Genomic DNA, 22,251 nt, shown 5'->3' on the forward strand with positions numbered 1-22,251 from the left:
TAATTGAAGTACTTCATGTATGTGTGTGTGTGTGTGTGTGTGTGTGTATATATATATATATATATATATATATATATATATATATATGATAATAATAATAATAATAATAATACAAAGAGGAGAAAGAAGTGATCTGTTGGCCATTTATAGAATTATGAAAGGCATGGAAGTCCTTGATAGAGAAGACTTATTAAATTGGGATAGAAGAAAAACAAGGGGATATGAAAAGAAATTCAAAGGACAGTTATAGAAGAAATCTGAAAAAGAACCGCGTTCCACACAGTGGTGGATGTCCAGAACAAATTGGATGAAACAATAGTATGTGCAAACACCACACATGAATTTAAGAACAAACTAGATGTTGCAAGATACAAAGGCAGGACACCATAAACATAGCTCCCCTTCCCATAGAATACAACTAAGTAAATACATGCATACATACATATGTTCAACGGTGACTTGAGTGGGCCAATCCAGTGACTTACTGGTTACCTGGAATACCTGCAAAACAGATGAGGGACAATTGATGAATTGATATTTGATTTATATGTGTGTGTGTGTGTGTGTGTGTGTGTATGTATGTATGTATATATATATATATATATATATATATATATATATATATATATATATATATAAATATATATATATATATATATATATATAAATAATATGTGTGTCTTTTTAAGAGTTTTTGTTGATAACAACAGGTACTTCTATTTCTAAAGATAGTATCACAGCAAAAAGTAGTCATTGAGGTGGTAAATGAGATGTTAAATTAGGGCAATAGAATGAAGGGTTAGTAAAAATTAAATGCTTCCCTTTCTCTTTTGGGGCTAATATCCACTCAAAAAAACACTGGTGACATTTAATCCCTCCCCATCCATCCATCACTCCCTCTCTCCCACTCCCCTTTTCTCCCCTTTTTTCTACCCCCTTTCTCACTTAAAGTCAAAGCATTTACTCATCCATCATCCATCCCACTTGCACAAAACTCCATTTATTGACCCCCCCCACCATATTAGCATCTTGTGGATGAAATGTCATCCCTTGCCCCCACTCGCTGATTAGTTCACAGGCAATGCAGCAAGACACAGCATTTTCACAGTATGACCCAAAAGCCAAAGCTGGTTTGCCCCCACCATTTCCTTTTGTAGCGACCCTTCCCCTTCCTCCACTCAAGAAGAAATTGCAGCACAGATGAGAAGGAAGCAAGTAAATGTCTTGAGGAAATGAAATGTCATAAGAAATGTGTATCTTGGGATGAATGCAAAGAGAAGACTACACAGAGGATGATTGTGTCCACAACACTGTAAGGGGCAAAAACTCGGAATTTAAAGGAGGCAGAAAAGAGGAGCCTAAATGTGTTTGAGATGGTGTTTAAGAAATACAGTGGGTATTACAAAGAAGGACAGAGAAATGAGAGTGGAAATGAAAGATTTGATAAACGGGTTATCAAAGAATACTGGGATGAATTGGGCATATAAAAAGGAGAAAAAAAAATGGCAAAAAGTGTGGAATGCAGAGATCATTGAAATGAACTTGAGGGGAAGTCTGAGAACAGGACGGATGTGTAGAATTAAGGGGGCCTTGGATACAAGGTCAATGTCTTTAAATCAGGGAAGGGAAAGGACAGGAGGTGGGTGTGAGTGGAGAGTGGTTGTGGGTGGATGATGGATTGATGTGGCATGAGGACTGAGGAGGCAGGGAGGGTAGCCATGTAATAAACAGAGTAAACCAGCTCTGATTGTGGCCCCTGCTGTGGAGGCCCTGTGTCTTGCTGTATTGGAATGGGCCAGAGACAGTGAGGGACTCTTCACCTGTCCACAAGGAGCTAAAATAAAAGGGCCACCCTCCAGTATAAGAAGAATTTACCTTTTTAGTACATCTCCCTCTGCCATCCACATTCTTTTTGCTAGTCTCTCATTGGATGTACTAAAACCTCAGTAGAACATCTGCACACACAATCCAAAATCTGTCCCATAGAATAACACATGCAAATGTCAGGAATCCAGTTTTATGTAAGAGCCCTCAGTTAAAAAAGAAAAAAATAATAATAAGACTCGAGCATCTACAACAACCTACCACTTGTACCATGCAACTTGTCCATACAAAAACATCTATACAAATTACAAATAAAAACATTCCAAGACCAACCACCAAACTCTACACCAAAAGAGAAATGGATTGTGCACAGCTTTCTTAGAAATTGGTGAGAGATTATCTCTACATAATCAGAGAAACATTTAGATGATAGTTTATTGAATAATCACTATATCATCTAGAATCCTAGACTTGTGATTTTAGGATTAAATTTGCTCATGGTTGATACAAATAAACGTACTAACATCTTTTACTTTTTTCAGTTGCCAACTATGGGACACTTCATGGAGAGCATGACAAGAAGTGAATTGGGTAAGTGTTGTCTTTAAAATGTTTACATATTGTTTATTTATGATATCTAGTATGAATGTGAAGGTAGTGTTTTGAAAGTGCTCACTTCAGTGTGGTGTGCTTTTTATCAGGAACTAAAGAACAGTTTGATAGGCCTGGGATTATCTGGAGATAAGCATATGGGAACCTTGCCAAAGAGCCTTGATTATTGACTCCAGCATGGCACATGTCATATTTTATAATGAACATTAGTTTTTATGAAACTGTGTGACAACCTCCAAATGAAAACTTTTGACACGTATACAAAATGAGAGCTGGGCTCCATCATGAGTAAAGAGGTTTATTTATTTACACATTGAGACATGATGACCCACTTTTTGAATGGTGTTATCCTATATCTTTGCTATCTTTTTAAGTTTTTCTTTCAACACTTCTAAGACTCCGTTTCATATCTCGTGCTCTTGTGTTAAGTGGGAAGATAGTGTCATCACAGCTTTCCCATAGAACATGAGAGATGTCTAAATGGGGGAGAGAGGTGGGGGGGCAACTGAGGAACTTGTGTTTTTCTTCCATTACCATATATAAAGCACCGATTGCAAGAATTTACATAGTCAATACTTAGGGACTTTGGTGTCATCAGTATTTGATTCGGTTTAACATTGTGAACCCCATCAGGATGCTAGGACGGTGTCCCTTAGAGAGGACTTTGTAGCATTGAATATAACAAACCCATGCCCTTGGTCCAACTCGCTTGTGGCGATGTTCTAACCCACTCAGCCAGTGAGCGCCTTTCATCTGTATTTATCAGTGATTTTTGACAATCTTCACAAGCAATCTCACAACACCAGATCCAGAATGTAACACTAAAGCACTCACCTATGCTGATGACCTGACAATGATAACTGACTGCATCAACTACAGAATTGCAACTAACACCCAAGCATACATAGACAAATTAAAGCAGTTGCTTAGAGATAATGGAATAGAAGCATCAGCCCAAAAATCATCAGTAATATTGCTCACCCCAGACAACAAAGTAAATTCAACAATGAAATTAAACAGGCAAATCCTCCCATTGAAAAAATATATATTAGACCTTTTTCAACACCCATATGACTATCAACCCTTGTCAAAGATCCGATAGTGAAAATTTACCAAAATACAAATATATTTCATCACAATTTGGTCAATAGAAGGAAACTAATCATACCACAAACAATTCATTAGAATCACAAAAACACTGCCACAGCTTAGTTACCAACAATCGGGGAAAAAAATGTAGAACATTGAAAAAAATGGCAGCGTGCACCCATCCTTCAGTTTAATGGACAAAAGGTGGGGGAGACATAGGTCAGATAGATATAATAAATTCAGCACATTTGATTTATTATCAGACTTGCCAAGGATTGTTAAGATAGGTTTTTGACATACTGTGATTACATAATATGGTGAAAAAGGTGAGGAACCAATGCCAGGAGGCACTTAGCTGAGGCCAAGGCTGTCACCTTTGCTCTATATGCTTGCACTATTGTGGCAGGTAGCAGACACTACTTGAAATCAGAAGTATGGGAATTGAACCCCCAACTGAGAGAATGAGAAATCTGGATACTTCAGATTATGCCACTATTGATTAAAGCATGGGGACTGAGAATAAATTTCAGAATTATTGGATTTTATCCATTGTTTCTGAAATTCATAAAATGAAGATCCATTAAATCAAGGACTGAGTGTATTACACAAATGCATACAATAACTCCAGTACAACAAAATATATCCACACAAAAATGCATTTACACCTAGATTACAAAACAAGCTCTTCAGCACAACTACCAAATTTTTTAAAAATATACCCCCCCAAAAAAATGAATAAATAAACAAATAAATAAAAGAAAGTCCCATAGAAAAATCCTTCTCAAGAGCAGCAGGACATATGTTCAGAGAATAGGCCCATGCAGTGTCCTCTGTGTGATGCAATCATCACATGGAGGACACTACACCTCATTCTACACTGCCCTACACTGTCACCTAACAATAATACTATTTCTTCCTTGAGTGATATATGGGCCCACCTTGTGGCTGTTGCTGGTTATTTGGGTGTTGTAGGTCTCTTGCAAGAGACTTGGGACAAAGGATGGATTGTACCAGTCTTGCAGCACTCTTTTATGACTGGAGTATCCAATCAATGAGGAATGCTCATCAGTCTTTTGACTTGTGCTATCTCTCCCTTTTTCTACCCTTCTTGAATCTTTTCCACCTTTGTGACTCCACCTCACCATTTTTCTTTGGCATCTTGTAGTGGAAGACAAGAATTCCTATATCTTCTTCCCTTCCATATCATAAAAGGTAACTGTGGTAGAATGATGGGATTAGGGGGCGGTGTATTTTTCTCCTACACATACATACATATACCAAAGGCTTTTTCCCCCTTACACGGGGGGTTAGCCAAAAAGAAAAAGGCATAGAAATCACTCCCACCCATTTCATTTCCCATATATTCCACTCCCCTCCACCCTCCTCCTTCCCTCCTATCTTGGCACCTCCGGGATGACGGGTCATCCCTGCATCCTGTCCACTGCCCTGGGTCAGAAGCAGTGTCGCAAGGCACAGCACATCTACAGCAAGGCCGCTTCATAAATTCTCCTACACAGAACAAAAAAAAAAGTAAGCTATGACTTGGCCACTCCCTTTATAAGGGGAGATTAAAGCATTTTTATATCTTGTGTACCAAGGGCTCCTTTCCCCATACCAGGGAGGTAGGCAAGTCAAAAGACATATACCCATTTCATTCCCGCCCATTCCACTCCCATCCACCACCCTTTTCCTCCTCTCATCTTAGCTCCTCATGGATGATGGGTTATCCCTGTATCCTGCCCACTGTCCTGGGTCAGAGGTAATGCAGCAGGACACAGTACATCCACACAAGGCTGCTTCACTTAGTTGGCAACCCCCTCTGTGTCCCTTCATGCATAAAAAGAGAAGACAGGAAGAAATCCTTTTGGGTTGCATCAAAATATCATTCACATATAACCACTTCCCCAGCATCATGTTGATCCATCTCCCTCATGTCCAGTATATTCACATTGATGGATAAACTTGGAAAGAATTAAAACCAAACTGCCCACCTCCCAAATCAACATTGATCCAAAGAATGACACTCCTCCATCATCAGTGCTCACAGATGTCACATGTCAACAAAACATCACCTCCAGAAAGTAGAGTAATAGTAGTAGTAGACATAACCAAGCCTTTGACACAGTCCATGAATATAAAACAACAACAACAAATGGCTGACAAACACATAGCTAGCAGAGAATACAAGTAGGAAACAGCTGCCAAGAATTCATACAAGTACACAGACAAACTAGAGTTGTGGCTGACTTAATACAGAATGACATAATTGCCTCATAAATCGTTGATGTGGCTTACTCCGGACAACCTTGAATCAAAGAAACGTCCAACATCCAAAATGCCAGTAATTGAAGTCCTTCAGTCCACACACGAAGGACCTTGGTGCAAGCAAACAAGAAATTGAATACATGGAGGGCCATGGTAAGTACAGGATTTGTCCAGTAGAAAGAAACCATAATTATAATTTACAAACAACTTGCAAGAACCACAATTAATAATGCCTCCAAGGTTCCAGGCAATCATGAAAAGATATCCTATAGACAATTCAAAATAAAACATTTAAGTAATAACAGGATACATTAAACCATCCCAATAGACCATATGAGATCAAGGCCCTTCCCATAAAATAGGATGTGGTGAGCACAAAGTTCTACACTTTTGATTGAACCAGTCCTTTCCATTACATCACACAAGGACGGATGTAGTTAAAAATTACTCCAGCATCATACTACATAAAATCTACAACCAACTCTCACCAATACCCAAGAATATATACAAAAATACACCAAGATCATAAAGAAAATACTCCCCCAACAGGCAGTATTCACTCTAGCATGACTGCATTCAGGCCACCACCACAGTCGGCTTGGCCACAGATTCAAATTGTTTTATATTACCCTACTTTTCCACTGCCCTGACCCAGGGCAGTGGGTGAGATGCAGGGATGACCTATCATCCAGGAGGAGCAAAGATAAGAGGGAGGGAAGGGGATGGGAGTAGAGTACTGTATATGGTGATGGAATGAGTGAGTGGTTTTTATGCCTTTGTTTTTTGGCTACCTCCCTTGTAAGGGGGGAAAAAGGCTTTGGTATATGTATGTATGTACCCTATTTTCATCCTGTCCATACAGCAGCATAGCATAGCCTCCAAGTGATATATGGACTGAACTGGAGACTGTTGCCAGTTACCTGGGGACCATGAGTCTCAAGCAAGAGGTAGCAGCTTAATTGATGTAACTTTTTGTAGGGCCAATGACAGGTACATGTCTTTGGGTTTCAGTAAGATGCACATTAGAAAGAATCATTTCCCTGCAGCCCTTTTACAAGACCCATCAACCCTTTCACTTCCATCTAGAGGAACATGCTGTTTCTGGACTGGGCCCAAGATCTGTTAACTTTGAATGTATTTCCCCCCACCTTTTTACAGGAGAGATAATAACTCCTGCTCCCCTCTTAATGATGTTGCCAGCCACTGTGACAAAGTTAACAGTTAACAGGCAACAGTTATGGAGCCAGATTATACAGTAAGTGAAAAAAGTAAATGGGGAAATGAAAAGATTCATGAAGTAGGTATCTGGGGATGAACGTGATAAAAAAAAATGTACAAAAGAGTGATTGTACACATGACATCATGTGGGGTAGACTTGGAATTCAAAGGAGGCAGAAAGGAAGAGCCTGAATGTGTTTTATGTTCAGTATTCAAGAAGTAAACAAAAACATCCACACAAACATGTACATACTCAGGTTATTAAACAAGCCCTTCAAGATAGACCACCAAACTCCACATCCCCCAGATAATAAGCCCCACAAGAAAATGCACATTTGACAAGAACCATACTGGTATGCCTGTGCTCAGGACACTAACCAGAATGGTTCTGTAGACAGAATAGGCCTGGCCACATATTCAAACTACCCCAGAAGACATGGAACACCTTGTACTACACTGCCTTGCACTAATAATTCCTAGACAAAATATCTTCCCTGAGTGACTTGTGGTCCTGCCTGGAGGTTGTTGCTGGTTACCTGAAAGCTGCAGGTTTTCTGCAAGAGAGTTCAAGGGCAACAGATTGATAAAGCATGTGTTAGGATAGGACATAGAGAGCGAGTGGTTTGAGATGAAGGTACATACATACATATACCAAGGGGATGTGTATAATATCACCATGGTAGTTCAACATATATATGGATAGGGGTGATACAGGAATTAAAGCATAGGTGTTGGGAAGGGGTTTAGAGATGGTGAGAATAGAGGGAAATGGGAGGTTATCCAGTAGTTGTTTGTAGACAACACTGTTTTTGTGGGTAGGTCAAAGGAGGGTCTTAGACTGTGACAGTTTGTGTGTGGGAGGAGAAACCTGAAAGTAAATGTGGATAAAAGTAAGGTGATGAGATGTACAAGGTGAGAGGGTGGTAGTGGGTTGGAGGTAAGTCTTAAAGGAGAGATGCTAGAGGAAGTGAAGAGTTTCGAGTATTTAGAGTCATGTGTAGCAGGGAATAGATGAGTGGGGGAGGAGGTAAATTATAGATCAAGGTAAGCAAGTAAATATCTTTGGAACGAAAAGTTGTGAGTAATAGGTATCTAGGGATGAACACAAAGAGAAGACTGTATGTTAGGGTGATTGTGCCCACAACACTGTTGGGCCAAGCGTTGGAATTTAAGAGAGGCAGAAAGGGAATTTAAATGTGATTGAGATGAAGTAAGTATTGAAGATTGATAGTGAGAAATAAGGTGGTGAGGCAGAGAACAGGGGTAGAAAAAGAGCTGGCAAATAGGTTTGATTAAAGATGCTGGGATTCTTTGGATATATGGAAAGAATGAGAGGAGAAACACTAGCAAAAGGAGTGTGGAAAGTAAAGACGGATGGAGTGAACTTAAAAGGAAAACCAAGAATAAGATATGGTGAAAGGGGCTTTGAGTACAATGGAAATGTCTTTTGAGAAGGAAAGGGGGAGGAGATAGATCTGAGTGGAGAGCGGTTGTGATTGGATGATGAATTAACAAGACCCTGAGGGATTGTTTCCTGTCTGCTCTGTAGATTCTTGAGTGGATGGTTAGGGAATGTCATCATGTAATGATTACAGCTTTTGCTGTTGGGACCTGGTGAGGAGGTGCTATTACTGCCTGCATTACTTCTGACCTCTGCAGTGGATGCAGGACTACAAGGAGCTGAAATAAAAGTGAAAACAAATAGGTGTGGGATGGGGGAAAGGTGGGTGCATGCCTTGGCTGGTCACACTCCTTATAAGGGAAAAGGAGCTTTTGGTACATGTATGTACGAGTATGTATGTGCATGCATACATACGTACATATATCTATGTACCATATTTACCAAGGGGTTTTCCCCCTTACAATGGAGGTAGCAAAGTCAAAAGGAAAGTACCCACTCTACCCACCACCCTTTCCATCCTCTCATTATAGCATGCTTCTGGAACTAAGTATGTAGGTATGACTCGTACATACATACAAATAATAAAAGACCTGGGACCAATGATAGGCATCTGCAGTTGATAGTCCTGCAAGATGGACAGCAAAGGTTCTTATTTTTAAAACTCCTCAATCCCTTCACCTCCATTAGGATATCTCAGGTACTAACATGGTCTCCAGACTGGGCCCAATCTCTCTCTCAGCTTTAGCTGTATTTCTTCACTTTTACACAGAGCTGACAACTAGTGACTGTTCTCCTTCAACTTCAAAGTTTATTCCTAGAGAGAACTGTGAGAGGGACCAGTTGCTGTGGGGCTACATGTTTTCCCATTAGTGAAACTTGACACAATTGTTATAATTTCCAAAAGGCCTTTTCCCACTTATAAAGTGGGTGGTCGAGTCAAAACATGCACCTATTCAAAAACCCATTCATTGTCCCTCCTATCTTAGCACCTCATGGAAGAAGAGTTGCCCCATTTCCTCTGTCACACGTACACAATAGGCCTTTCCCCCCTTAGGAGGGCCATGTGGCAGTCAGAGCACACATCCTCTTCATACACACAAACCCATTTAACTCCCTTTCCATATCACAGTATCTTTACCTTGCTACACTGTATTTCTTGTAGTAGTTGTTATTTGTGTTTTGTTTGGTTCATCTCTTAGGTTAGTTATATTTTTTCTTTATTGGGGATGCTGTCTGAGTGTGATGTTTGGAATGTGTTTGAATGTACCAAAAAATCAGAAGTTTTAGTATGGGGCTAATTGGTAAGTGGTGTATAATTAATTTTCTGAAATGCTTGATACTGAAAGAATGAATTTTTACTCTGCTTTGTTTGCCTTCACTGTTAGGTCAATAATACACAAGCTGAAGGTTCTGAGTGTTTCAGTGGGAGAAGTCGGCCATTTAATCTGATTGTGCAATTATGAAGGTAGAGAGTCTTCAGGAATTGTTTACCTAATTGTAGTATACAGGAAAAGAGCTATAGTAATTTTGAACTTGCATTTGATAGCTTGGGCTATATGGAAAACTGAAGAGTCCTAAATGTTTGGAGTTGCATATGATGGTGATTGTAGTCATGGATGTGAATGTAAATTATGAAATAATGGAAGCAAGTAAATGTCTGGGTTGAATGAAAAGTATGAGAAGTGGCGATGAACATTAAGAGAAAGTTTATGGAGTAATTGTACCCATGGTTATGTATGGAACTGGGCCTTTGATTACAATACTCCCTTATTTTCATTGGTTTTAGTTATCAACGTTTTGTTTGAATATTCTTGATTATTTAATGAAGATTGTATTTGTATTTGGTATGAGAAATTCGCGAGTGAACAGTGACATCAATCAGATCATTTTTATGGCCGTCGCATATAGGACTCGAACCAACCACTCAGATACCAAGAGGCTCCCGAGACGGTGGTCTCAAGAGCCTCTTGGCATCAGAGCGGTAGGGTCGAGTCCTATACGCGACAGCCATAAAAATTATCTGATTGTATTTGGTGCTGTGAAGTAAGCATCCACACCATCCTCTTAGATGTCATTGGTTGATGGCATCATGTTCCTGCTTTCCTGACAATAACATTAATCCACATGTGGCACTCTGAACATTCTTGACTACAGCTGTTGTGCTCCTGTAATTGTCATGGCTTCTAAGCACCCATCTGATACTATAGTTAAAATGACCCAGCTGAGAGGGGGTGGGGAGATCCATGTGGTTTGGTTTTTATGTCACAAAACTCCCCTATCCGGAGGCTAGGATGGTGCACCATACAGTGGACTTTGTAGGGTGGAACTTAATGAACCGTGGCCTTAGTTCAACTTTCCTCAAGCAGGATCCGAATCATCATTATCTTGACCTCTGCCACAAATATCAATGCTCTAACCCGCTCAGCCAGCAAGCATCCCGGGGAAGTCCATACCTTTAATTATAAAGAAACTTGGAAGTGGAATGAACTGTGCTGTAGTTTTTCATCAGTATGAATACATACATACATATACCAAGGCTTTTTTCCCCTTACAAGGGAGGTAGCCAAAAAGGAAAAGGCATAAAATCATTCCCACCCATTCCATCTCTGAAAACTCTCCACACCCCTCCACCCTCCCTCCCATCTTAGCACCTCCTAGATGATGGGTCATCCCTGCACCCTGTCCACTGTCCTGGGTCAGAAGCAGTGTCGCAAGACACAGCACATCCACAGCAAGGCCGCTTCATTAAATTGGCGACCCCCCCCTCTCCGTCCCCCCATATAAAGGAGAGGACGGGGAGAAATCCCTTCGGGCTGCGTCAAAATTTTGCTCACACACACTACCTCAGTATGAATAACAAGGCTAATTTAGATTTGTGCTTTGGTGGTATTGGAAAAGGCATTGAATATTTAAATTCATTAATTGAACTTCAACACATAAATCAAGATGAGAGGATTGCAACTAGCATGATATTGTCCTTGCTGTGTAAACAACATACACTTGATTGGTGTTGCTGTTGACACAACAGTATTCTCAAAATCACAGCCACTGCCTGGCAATACTTAAACTAACCTAACCAAAGGCTTCAGGAAACTACATAGGGATAGAAGTATCATATTTGTGGTAATAGTGATGGCAATATGATCAAATGTTTTTGTTTACAAAGCAACAGATCCTCGTGTCACTCTACCATTTTTATTTCATTTTTTAGCTTTTGACTTCTCATAGGAATGTACCCCTTAGGGTTGTAGAGAGCAGGATGCATAGACCCATTACTCCATCTCGTTTTAGCCACCTTTTACAACAATAGTGCCTAAATTCAGTGGCAGAATTCTTCCCTCATCACGGGGGACAGATGGTGGTGAAAAACAGAAATATATACTCAATTGGTACAGGGCAGTATTAAGGGGGTTGGGGGCATAACATAATGCAGGGACAATCATAGTACAATAAAGTTGCATCACATCTGAGTAGATATTTCCTTAAACAGACAAAATTATATGTGGCTCTGGTCCATAGGGACACCCCATATAGTCACTAAAGTATCAGCTGCATGCTACTGAGCAAATTATACTATGGGTGAGTGGAGAATGACTGTGTATAAATGATACTGAGATGCAAGGAAAAGTGGGGGGGATAGGGTGGGGTAGTGACGCAGTCCAAAGGGATTTCTTCCTGTCTTCTTGATTCCTGCATGAGGGGACAGAGGGGAGCGGTCACCAATTAAATGAAGCAACCTTGCTATGGATGCACTGTGTCTTGTTGCATTGCATCAAACCCAGGGCAGTAGGCAGGATACAGGGGTGACCCGTCATCCAAGAGGAGTTAAGATGAGAGGAAGGAGGGGCTGGTGGGTGGAAGTGAGTTCATGCCTTTTGACTTGTCTGCCTCCCTTGGTATATAGATAGATAGCTTTTTAATTATAATATACATTTACCAAAAGCCCCATCAGTACTTATCAGTAGAATACACATCTGTTTACAAGGCAGCAGAGATCTCCAGGTCTTTCTTCACCATTTTCATTTCATTATTTATTTCTAAGATTTGTTCAGTTTAACATCACAACCCCCACCTCCATCAGAGGAAACTAGGACAATGCCTTCTTACGGAGGTCAGGTATGGGCTACCTTCATCCCTGTCATCTGCCACAAATAGCACTGCTCTAACCTGTTTGGCCAGCAAGCATTCATTATTTCTAAGAACCATCTCAAATAACGTGCACAGAACATAGGAGTGGTTGAAGGGATAGAGAAGATGAACAACAGGGTACTTGACCAAAACCAGTAGTGATAGGTACGGTATCTCTTGTGCATGACCCTTATCAATAATAAGGATGTATGAAGGAGGTGGAGAAGAAGAGACTGAAGTGTTTGAGAAGTATATATGGTAGTTGTTACAGTACTGATCTCCAAAATGGTCAGTGAGACTATCCAATGTAAGTGCTCATATATGTTATAACAGTTCATGGTTACAATTCATTTGTGTGTGTCTGGGGAAAAAAAAAATTCTTCTTCCATTTGTACATGCCTTGAGGTTAAGTGATCAAGGATATGTATGTGTCTGGGATGTGCTGCTCTCAAGACTTGCACCAAAAGTGTTCTTGGTATTTGTTTAAAAGTAAAATAGATATTAAATTAATATTTTCCTTGTATCTCAAAATGAAACCTATCCCCCAAGAAAGTGTCATTGATCCCTTTATTCTAGCAGCATTTGGGGTATCTACACCCGAGACTGAACACTACACCCACCCTAGTGTGTGTGTGTCTCTCTCTCTCTCTCTCTCTCTCTCTCTCTCTCTCTCTCTCTCTCTCTCTCTCTCTCTCTCTCTCTCTCTCTCTCTCTCTCTCTCTCTCTCTCTCTCTCTCTCTCTCTCTCTCTCTCTCTCTCTCTCTCTCTCTCTCTCTCTCTCTCTCTCTCTCTCTCTCTCTCTCTCTCTCTCTCTCTCTCTCTCTCTCTCTTCCCCCTCATTATAATTATTTATTTGTTTTTTATTTATTTTTATATTTTTTTTAACGAGGCATTAAAATTTTTTTAGGTGCCTTTTAAGTGTTACCATTTTGTATATGGCATGGATTTTGAGGGTTTTGAAATTGTTCTCAAACCCTGTGTGTATGTTGGGGGTCTGGTGTATTTCTTCTTTCCTTGCATGATTTTGGGCCAGTCTGGTGGCTGTTGCCATATACTTAGGAGGCTGTGGGTCTCCAACAAGAGATCTCTGGGGCAATAGATTGATTGATTGATTCAAGTTACCACATGGCTAATTATTTTAACCAGTTATTGAGATAATGGAGTTATGAAAGAGTTCAACTAATCACAGTTAACCACTTCCACACTCTGTGGCAATTGCTCCACTATTTTTGCTTCTGTCAGGCAATTTTATTCAGCTGAGTATGACCTTCAGTCATAAAGAGAGGGAATACTATACTATATAGCTCTTATAAGATATCCCTATATTTTATAATATTTCTGAGTTCATAAGATCTACAATAAACACCTTTAACCACAGACTTGTTACTGATCTATTTATATAACTGTGAGAAGTAGTGAGGTGCCAGATACCACTTGTCAGTAGAATACACAGCCATTGTAGTAAGTACTCTAGTTAACCTCTTGAATACGAGTCAAATTCTTGTGCACCACATCAGATGCCTGATGTATGATGATTTGATGATGGATCACAATACTTATATTATAAAATATAAAGTCACTGCCTGTTTACTCATTCTTTCACTGAGTAATACTAAATAGAAAATGTGATCAAGCCAGTTCACAGGATTTGGGGATCACTTGACTAAACCACAAAATTAATATAATCAGGGTGCTAATACTGGTAACCTCGTATACACTCATCCCTAATGATGCCTAAGTAGGTGTCATAGTATGAAAAGGGTTAAACAAAATCATTGCAGATTATCACAGTATTGTTTTTTTATCGCTTTGTATAATGGTGAAAAATAAGTGAGTTACCAGGTAGTACTTACCAGTAGAATGCACAGCTATTGTGGTATGTGGTATATAAACCAGTGAACCAAAATCATTGCAGATCATCAGATTTCAGAGTTGAAGTATATTGATGGGTGTTTGTAATGCTGATGGGTGACCAAATGCAGTTACATAAAGTTGTTTACAGCAGTTTGTTTTTATTTGGCAGTTGACATGACCTACCCCAAAGAGAAGGGGAAGGGTGAGAGGGATTGAGAGACAGATAAACACGGGTACAAGTGCCAAACTTAACCCATCAACCCATAGCATGCTATTTATACCATCAGTAGATCTGGTAACATAACAGATGAAGAGTGAATTACAGCTTACTAGGGCTCAGAAAGAGGTCATCAGTCTTGCAGAATATGTACTAATGTATGCATGTGAAATGTACACACGTACATATACCAAAGGCATAAAAACCACTCCCACCCATTCCATCCCTAACATACTCCACTCCCCTCCACCCCCTTCCCTCCCTCATATCTTGGCTCCTTCTGGATGATGGGTCATCATTTATTATGAAATATACATATGCATGTCTTGCATGATTTTGATATGTGCATAATCAGACATACTCAGTCCTACAGATTGTTTATCTATATGCAAATACCAAAAGGCTTCTTCCCCCATATATGGGAGGTAGCCAGCCAAGGTACACCCATCCAACAACCATGTGCTTCCCTTCCAAATTATTGTCATAGATTATTTTGGTAGTTTGCATCACTTCCTCTGTAATTGCTTTTGGAATGTTAGTTTCAAGTTATTTCAGTGATTTTTGTCATTCTGTCTGCCACTCTCTCTCTTCCTCTCTCCTCTTTCTCTTCCTCCCTCTCCCTCCCTCCCAACCTCTTCCTCTGTGTTTGTTTTACCTAATTGTAATATAGGGGAAAGGAGCAATGCTCTTTGGGTCTTGTTTCCTATTCTCTTTTTTTATCATCATCATCATCACCATCATCTCCCTCTTCATCATCATCATCATCATCATCCTTAGCCCCAATTTCATGTATAGTTCCAATTTAATCTATATCCTCTATTTCTAGTTATCATATTTAGATTTGAACTCTTGTATTGTTTGAGCTGGGCTATGTCACCTAAGCTGTTCCACATATTTAAGCACCTATATTTTTGGAAACTGTATTTCTTCACATCCTTTACACATGTGGTCTTTCTTGATTTGTTCCTGTGACCTTGTAAAGCCCTCCCATCTTTAATCATGAGATCTCATCTGTCAATGCAATCTATCCCCTTTAGTGTGTGTGTGCCCCTTCCCTCCTTCCATCTCTCCCCCTCCCTCCCTCCCTCCCTCTCTCCCTCCCTCCCTCCCTCCCTCGCTCGCTCCCTCCCTCGCTCGCTCCCTCCCTCGCTCGCTCCCTCCCTCCCTCCCTCCCCCCTCCCCCGCTCGCTCCCTCCCCCCTCCCCCGCTCGCTCCCTCCCCCCTCCCTCCCTCCCTCCCTCTCTCTCTCGCTCCCTCCCCCCTCCCTCGCTCCCTCCCCCCTCCCTCTCGCTCCCTCCCCCCTCCCTCTCGCTCCCTCCCCCTCCCTCTCGCTCCCTCCCCCCTCCCTCTCTCGCTCGCTCCCTCCCTCCCTCGCTCCCTCCCTCCCTCCCTCGCTCCCTCCCTCCCTCCCTCGCTCCCTCCCTCCCTCCCTCCCTCTCTCCCTCCCTCCCTCTCTCCCTCCCTCCCTCTCTCGCTCCCTCCCGCCCTCTCTCCCTCCCTCCCCCCCTCCCTCTCTCGCTCCCTCCCTCCCTCTCTCGCTCCCTCCCTCCCTCCCTCTCTCGCTCCCTCCCTCCCTCCCTCTCTCGCTCGCTCGCTCCCTCCCTCCCTCGCTCCCTCCCTCGCTCGCTCGCTCCCTCCCTCCCTCGCTCGCTCCCTCCCTCCCTCGCTCGCTCCCTCCCTCTCTCGCTCGCTCCCTCCCTCTCTCGCTCGCTCGCTCCCTCCCTCCCTCGCTCCCTCCCTCCCTCTTCCTCTCCTTCTATCTTTTCCTCTCCTCCCTCTTCCCCTCTCCTTCACCCTCTTCCCCTCTCCTTCACCCTCTTCCCCTCTCCTTCACCCTCTTCCCCTCTCCTTCACCCTCTTCCCCTCTCCTTCACCCTCTTCCCCTCTCCTTCACCCTCTTCCCCTCTCCTTCTCCCTCTTCTCCTCTCCTTCCATCTCTCCCTCCCTCCTTCGTTTTATGTTGAAACAATAGTTCCATTAATTTGCTTGATGTCTTAAAAAAAATTTAAGTCATCATCATCACTATTATCATCATTATCAAGAGCACAAACTTCAAGGAAATAGTGGCAGAATTAATGTAGATACTGTACTCCTCATACTGCAGTTGTTTAAATTTGTTTGCCTCGGAGGAGTCTTGCCAAAGAGCATTTGTGTAATTGCCAAGCCTTCACGCCACCCTTGGGCTGTATGATCACAGCAAGATGTCCTTCACAGATCTTTATTTGTTTGATTGTTCATATTATAATGAGCAGCTGTGCAACTCGACATTGCAGTTTAGTAGGATGAATTATAAGGATTTCTGTCAAATATTGAAGGCAGATGATGCTGTTTGTTCATCTGTGTTGTAGGAATTGTGAATTATATGTAATGATACCAGTTTCTCACTTCTTTTTTTTTTTCTTCTTCCTCTTCTTCTTCTTCTTCCTTGAGGGTACTGGTACATTGTAAGAAAAAAATACAAATTATTTTGTACCTTTTTGTTCAATTCTTTTATGTTAATAGGGTTCCTTTTTAACTGTATTGTTTTAATACGATTGAAATAGAACTTGATAATAAGAAGGGAATTGATCAATCTGTTGCCCCAGGTCTCTTACAGGAGACCCTTGGGACACCAGGTAATCAGTAACACAATATTGGCCCACAACTCAATCAAGAAATAGATGTTGCATTGTCTAGGTAAGGCTAAAGTAGGGTAGTCTAGGCTGAAGCTTATGGTGTCCTCTATTTGGTGATTGTATCTGGGGCCATTGAACGTGTGGCAATTCTGAGGAGAGATTGAAGTAGATGGTGACTGAGCTTTGTAGGTTATGGGAGTGAAGGAAATAAACGTTGGAGAAGTGGTAAAATGTACAATGAATGATGATGGTAGCAACTTCACGAGTGTGAAGGATGAGAGACTTAAGGAAATTGAGTTAGTGTATGGGGTCACATTTGGCAGTAAATGGAGTAGACATACAACCTTACCAAGCTGGAATAAGCCATTGTGGTGAGGTACATGGTTGTATTGTACCTCAGAGGATATGCCAGTCCTGCAGTGGACCATTAAACATTAAACCTGAGCTATACACACACACACACACACACACACACACACACACTAAAGCAAAATAACATTATCTTAATGATGTAAAGTATTGTTCAATTTTATAAATTTCTATAGAACTTTAGTGGTCAATTATATTCCATTTTGCCATCCCATTCCAATTATGGTGTGTGTGGGTTTTTGTGCCCATCTTTGTTTACCTCACTGTAGTATACAGGAAAGGAGCAAAACCTGTAGGGTACTGTCTGTGTGTCTGTTGTATACAGAGAGAGAGACTGAGGGCACATGTAGGGAATGTGGGAGTGAATGTGGAGGTGAGCTACAAAGTATAAGAGTAAAGTTTGGGTGGAATGAAAAGTGTGGAATGTATCTGGGAACAAGTACAAAGAGAACAAAGAAGAAGAGTTCATATCAAAAAAGTAATTGTGCCCCTGGTTGTGTGTGTACATCCTATACTCAGTATAGCAGTATCCCCAGCAAAATAAATTTTATTGCCCATTCAGTTTCCTTGATCCACTGTCTTGTCTTTAACATGTGTGTTTCTGGGCCAGACCTATAAGGTTGAAAATCTAAAGGGATTAGTATGGATTATTTTCCTTGTGGAGTTTGGGGTTGGTGGCAACAAGCCATAGGTAGTCTATGTGACATCCCACCTCTCATTTTACCAGCCAATAGGGAGAAGGGAGCACATCAGGAAGCTACTCAGAGCCACTGGGATGAATCAAATTGTTGCCCCAGATTTCTCTTGTAGATAGAAGACCCTCATCTCCCAGGTAACCAGTAACAGTCACTGCATTGGCCCATAAGTAACTCTAGGAGGAAATAATGTGGTTCATAGGTATGCATAGGGTGGAGCAGTGTAGGATGAGGTGTTCAGTTCTGTGATTGTTGCATCTGGGCAACTTGTTTCTGTAGCTAGACCAGAATAGTTAATTGTTTATGTGCTGGATAGTGACCTGAAAATAATCATGCTAATATGGTTCTTACTTGTCGTAATAGGGATTTTTATATGGTATCTGGGTGTTTGGTGGTCTCTTAGTGTTTTTATGATCTGAACGTAAACATGGTTATATTTGTATGTGTTGTTTTGTGCAGGTTGTAGACATTTGAGTAGTAACATGCCACTTGTGTATTCTTGTTATATTCAGTTCTATTTGTGTGATGAATGAGATAGGGTAGGTTTGAGGGCTCTTCCATAGAACTGAGTACCTATTATTTTCATATGGTGTTCTATGGGGAGGGTTTAGGATTTTGTATGCAGATGATATATTTGGGTGGCATTGGTGCATCTTGTTATTCTCTATGCCAGTGGGAGAATGAGTTGCATGAAGGAGTGGGGGGTGGGGGGGGTGGCCTGGTGGAATTCACAGGCAACTTCCATAGACTTTCATTGATTACATATCACATTCACTTTTCATTCAGTTCAACATACACCATTGCATTTGTTGTGTAGAGCTGCAGAAAACATGCATTTGTAGACATACAAGTCTGTAAAAAGCATCCCAATTTTGGGAGGTATATTCTGGGAGAAGATTTCAACTGATCCCAGGACCCTTGCATCATCAAAGTGGTCTGGGTTATAAGTGAAACACCTGTACTGTACTGTTAAAAAAAAAAGCTGAATATTTAAAACAAGAATTATTTTATTTGTGAAAATTTTGATTATTTTAATTAAGCACCTATTTTTCTATAGGCCATAAACAAACAGTATAGCATTTGTATGTTACTTTTTTATGATAATGATAATGATGAAAAGAGGCTTGTGTACCTGAAGATACAGTATACAGAAGAGGTCTTATGCAGATCAAGGTTTATGCAGTGATTCTTAACTGTATTCTGCATTTTCTAGATTTGGCACTTAGCCAGGTATATGTGTATAACCTTATTGAATTATTTAACTTCTGATCTTAATTAAGTTGTTTATGTATGACTATTCCATAGAACTTTCTCAAGAAACTAAGCTGTAAAAGTTTTTAAAGCATCTGGAAGCTAAAAGCTAGATGGATATCGTATAGAGTCCTGCTGCATGACAGCAGTAAGGTCCTATGGTCATAAATCCCAGAGCTCTGACAAAGGAATTTATACTCAACCACCTTACAGTGAGTTAGTAGTGGTTGAAAAGATGGGGGTGGGGGAGATTTACAGGTGCACAGCATATTTTTAACTTGTAGGAATGTTTTTGAGAAGACTTGTATGTTTATCATATAAACGAAGCAGATTTTACTTCAGATTAAATGAAAAGGAGAAACCTTACCTAGACAAAATGCCCTGTGTGTCCCAATTTGTCATCACTAAACAAGATTAGAAGCCAACATAGGACACATTGTTGGAAACTGATTTGTTTACCATTGTATACTAAAAGAGTGAAAATTTTAATGTTCAGTGGTGTAATCATTGAGTATGGAAAGTATATAAACTAGATTTACTTTCTAGAAATTGTGTTGAAAGAAAGTGTTGAGATTGGCATGGCAGCATGGCATTTGTCTTGGTGCCAAACCTCTCCTTGCCTGCTTCCTATTTTAAGCACTGAGGTGTTCCAAGGTGTACAGTAAGCTCATATATCTCCTTGTATAGCAGCCAGTTGATAGGAAATGTTAAGTTCAGGAAATTGCTTTCCCATTATTAATTAGTCCATGATAATTGGTATATTAATGTAACAGAACTTTGTTTATTTACTTGTAAATTATGAGAGATGTAGTCAAAGTCAAAGCCATGCAAGGAAAGTTATGATAGACTTAGAGAAGGTCATAGAAGGGTTATTTCCTCTTGTTCCTGGCTGCTTCCTTCTTGCAGTGAGATTGCAGGAAGAGCCAGTAGTGCCAGCCAACAACTCATCACACACTTGGCATGGCATGTAGTAGTAGTGCCTCAGGGAGCTTGGGAGGTGGTTTGTGTTGAGGAAAGTCCCAGTGCTATTGTAGCATGATGAGCAAGACCTAGTCATTCAACAAGTGGACATTTTTTATATACAAACAAGTTAATAGACTTGAACAATAGTTACATCTCCAAAAAATTACCAGTCGATACAAGACCCAACTTGTTGAAGAATTGACTGGAACCAGTACTTCAGACAAGCACAAATTGAACAGTGAAAGTGTGTAAGGACTGTTAAAAGTAAGAAATTTGCTTTTGCAAACAAATCTCTCTCCAGTGATTACAGAGCAAGTGAGTGACCGTGCATTGAAAATGTGAATGTAAGAGTTGTGTACAATGATGTGGTTTGAAAAAGGATAATTTAGTGTGGAAGCCAGATTCTTGGGAAAGTCGTTACACGTGTGAATCATTTCGATACTTTGACTAACATTGATTGGCATGAGCCTACATTGAACTTCAAGGTGTGTCGACATAGAGCAGTTGGACAAAATGTCACTGTGTATGTACACATACAGTAACTTCCTTTGTCCAAATATTGATGAGAATGAGGAAGTTTATCCATTGTCATTGATCAAAGTGTTTGAGCCAGTCAACATAACAGAAGCTGCTGAAATTGTCAAAGTCTTAGAGGAAGGTATTGGAAATAGATTTGAGTGTTACAAATGAAGATCTGCCATAGTCATGTGCTAGTTCTACAGTTGCTGGTAGTATATTAACATCCTTTTTTTTTTTTTTTTCATCTTTGTTGATGTAAGCAATTGTAGCTATTTTAGTTCATCAAGCCATTAAAATGTGAAACTTTGGCTGCTTGAAGGTAGTTTGATCATTTTAATTTTTTAATGTTGGAATGAATGTATTTTTCATAGCATGACCATGATTAAAATTAATTTGTGCCCAGTCTAATACGAACCATTTATAAGTAAACTAATTATCCCCCATAGAGTCAAGGGCCTTTCTAGTAAGCTTCAAATTGATGTTTTTCATTCTACTCTTTTCAACAGGCATTTTACTTTATTTACTATTTTATTTATTGTCTATTTATCATTATTTGAAATTTGTAGGGGTCAATGATGGGTACCTGCAATTGTGGTCCTGCTTGATATGTCATCTCCCAAACACTTATCTTCAAAACTTGTCAACACCATGATCTTCATCAGGCTGGGCTCAAGATCTCTGAACTTCAACTGTATTTCCTCCATATTTTCATATAAGATCTGGCAACTGGTCTCTGCTCCCCTCTTGCTACCATAAGCCAGTGACAGAAAAATAATGCAGATAGCAGTCCAGCGTTGCTTCCTAGAGATTGTCGGGAGGACCCGATGTCTGTTGCTACCTACTGTGGGGTTGCAATTTCCAATCATAGAACTCAAGGCAACAGTTATAACTATGTGAAATCCTGTATGTATATATAGATAACCCACAGGTGTTAACGCCTAATTAGTGCTAGCATAAGTGTATGGCAGGTGAAAACACAATAGCTGAACTAAACAACTTGTGATAATTTATACCTATTTTTGTCACTTTTTTAACCATAAAAAAATCTAGGTGTGATAGTGGTGTTTATACAAAAAAAAATCTTCTTAGGTGACCACAATAATACAAACAGTTTAGCTAGATGTATGGTATCAGTTACCTGTGTATATACAAGTCTTCATATCCATACAAGAGGGGTGAAATCAAAACCCATACACCGGAATATGAACTCATTCATCCACCCCTCCCATT

At 40.4% G+C, this 22,251-nt stretch overlaps 1 protein-coding gene across 7 annotated transcripts in view; it reads left to right on the top strand.

The window, feature by feature from the left end:
- SNF4Agamma (SNF4/AMP-activated protein kinase gamma subunit) overlaps positions 1 to 22,251 on the top strand; it is an 812,417-nt gene that overhangs the window by 773,183 nt on the left and 16,983 nt on the right. For all 7 annotated transcript variants that reach the window (XM_076198594.1, XM_076198595.1, XM_076198589.1 and 4 more), the window contains one exon: positions 2,367 to 2,415. In XM_076198594.1, coding sequence (XP_076054709.1) covers positions 2,367 to 2,415 — 49 coding nt within the window. The remainder of the gene's footprint in view (positions 1 to 2,366; positions 2,416 to 22,251) is intronic.

The sequence above is a fragment of the Oratosquilla oratoria genome, chromosome 15, assembly GCF_046742065.1.
Source record: "Oratosquilla oratoria isolate Oo_2021 chromosome 15, ASM4674206v1, whole genome shotgun sequence".
Classification (NCBI taxonomy): domain Eukaryota; kingdom Metazoa; phylum Arthropoda; class Malacostraca; order Stomatopoda; family Squillidae; genus Oratosquilla; species Oratosquilla oratoria.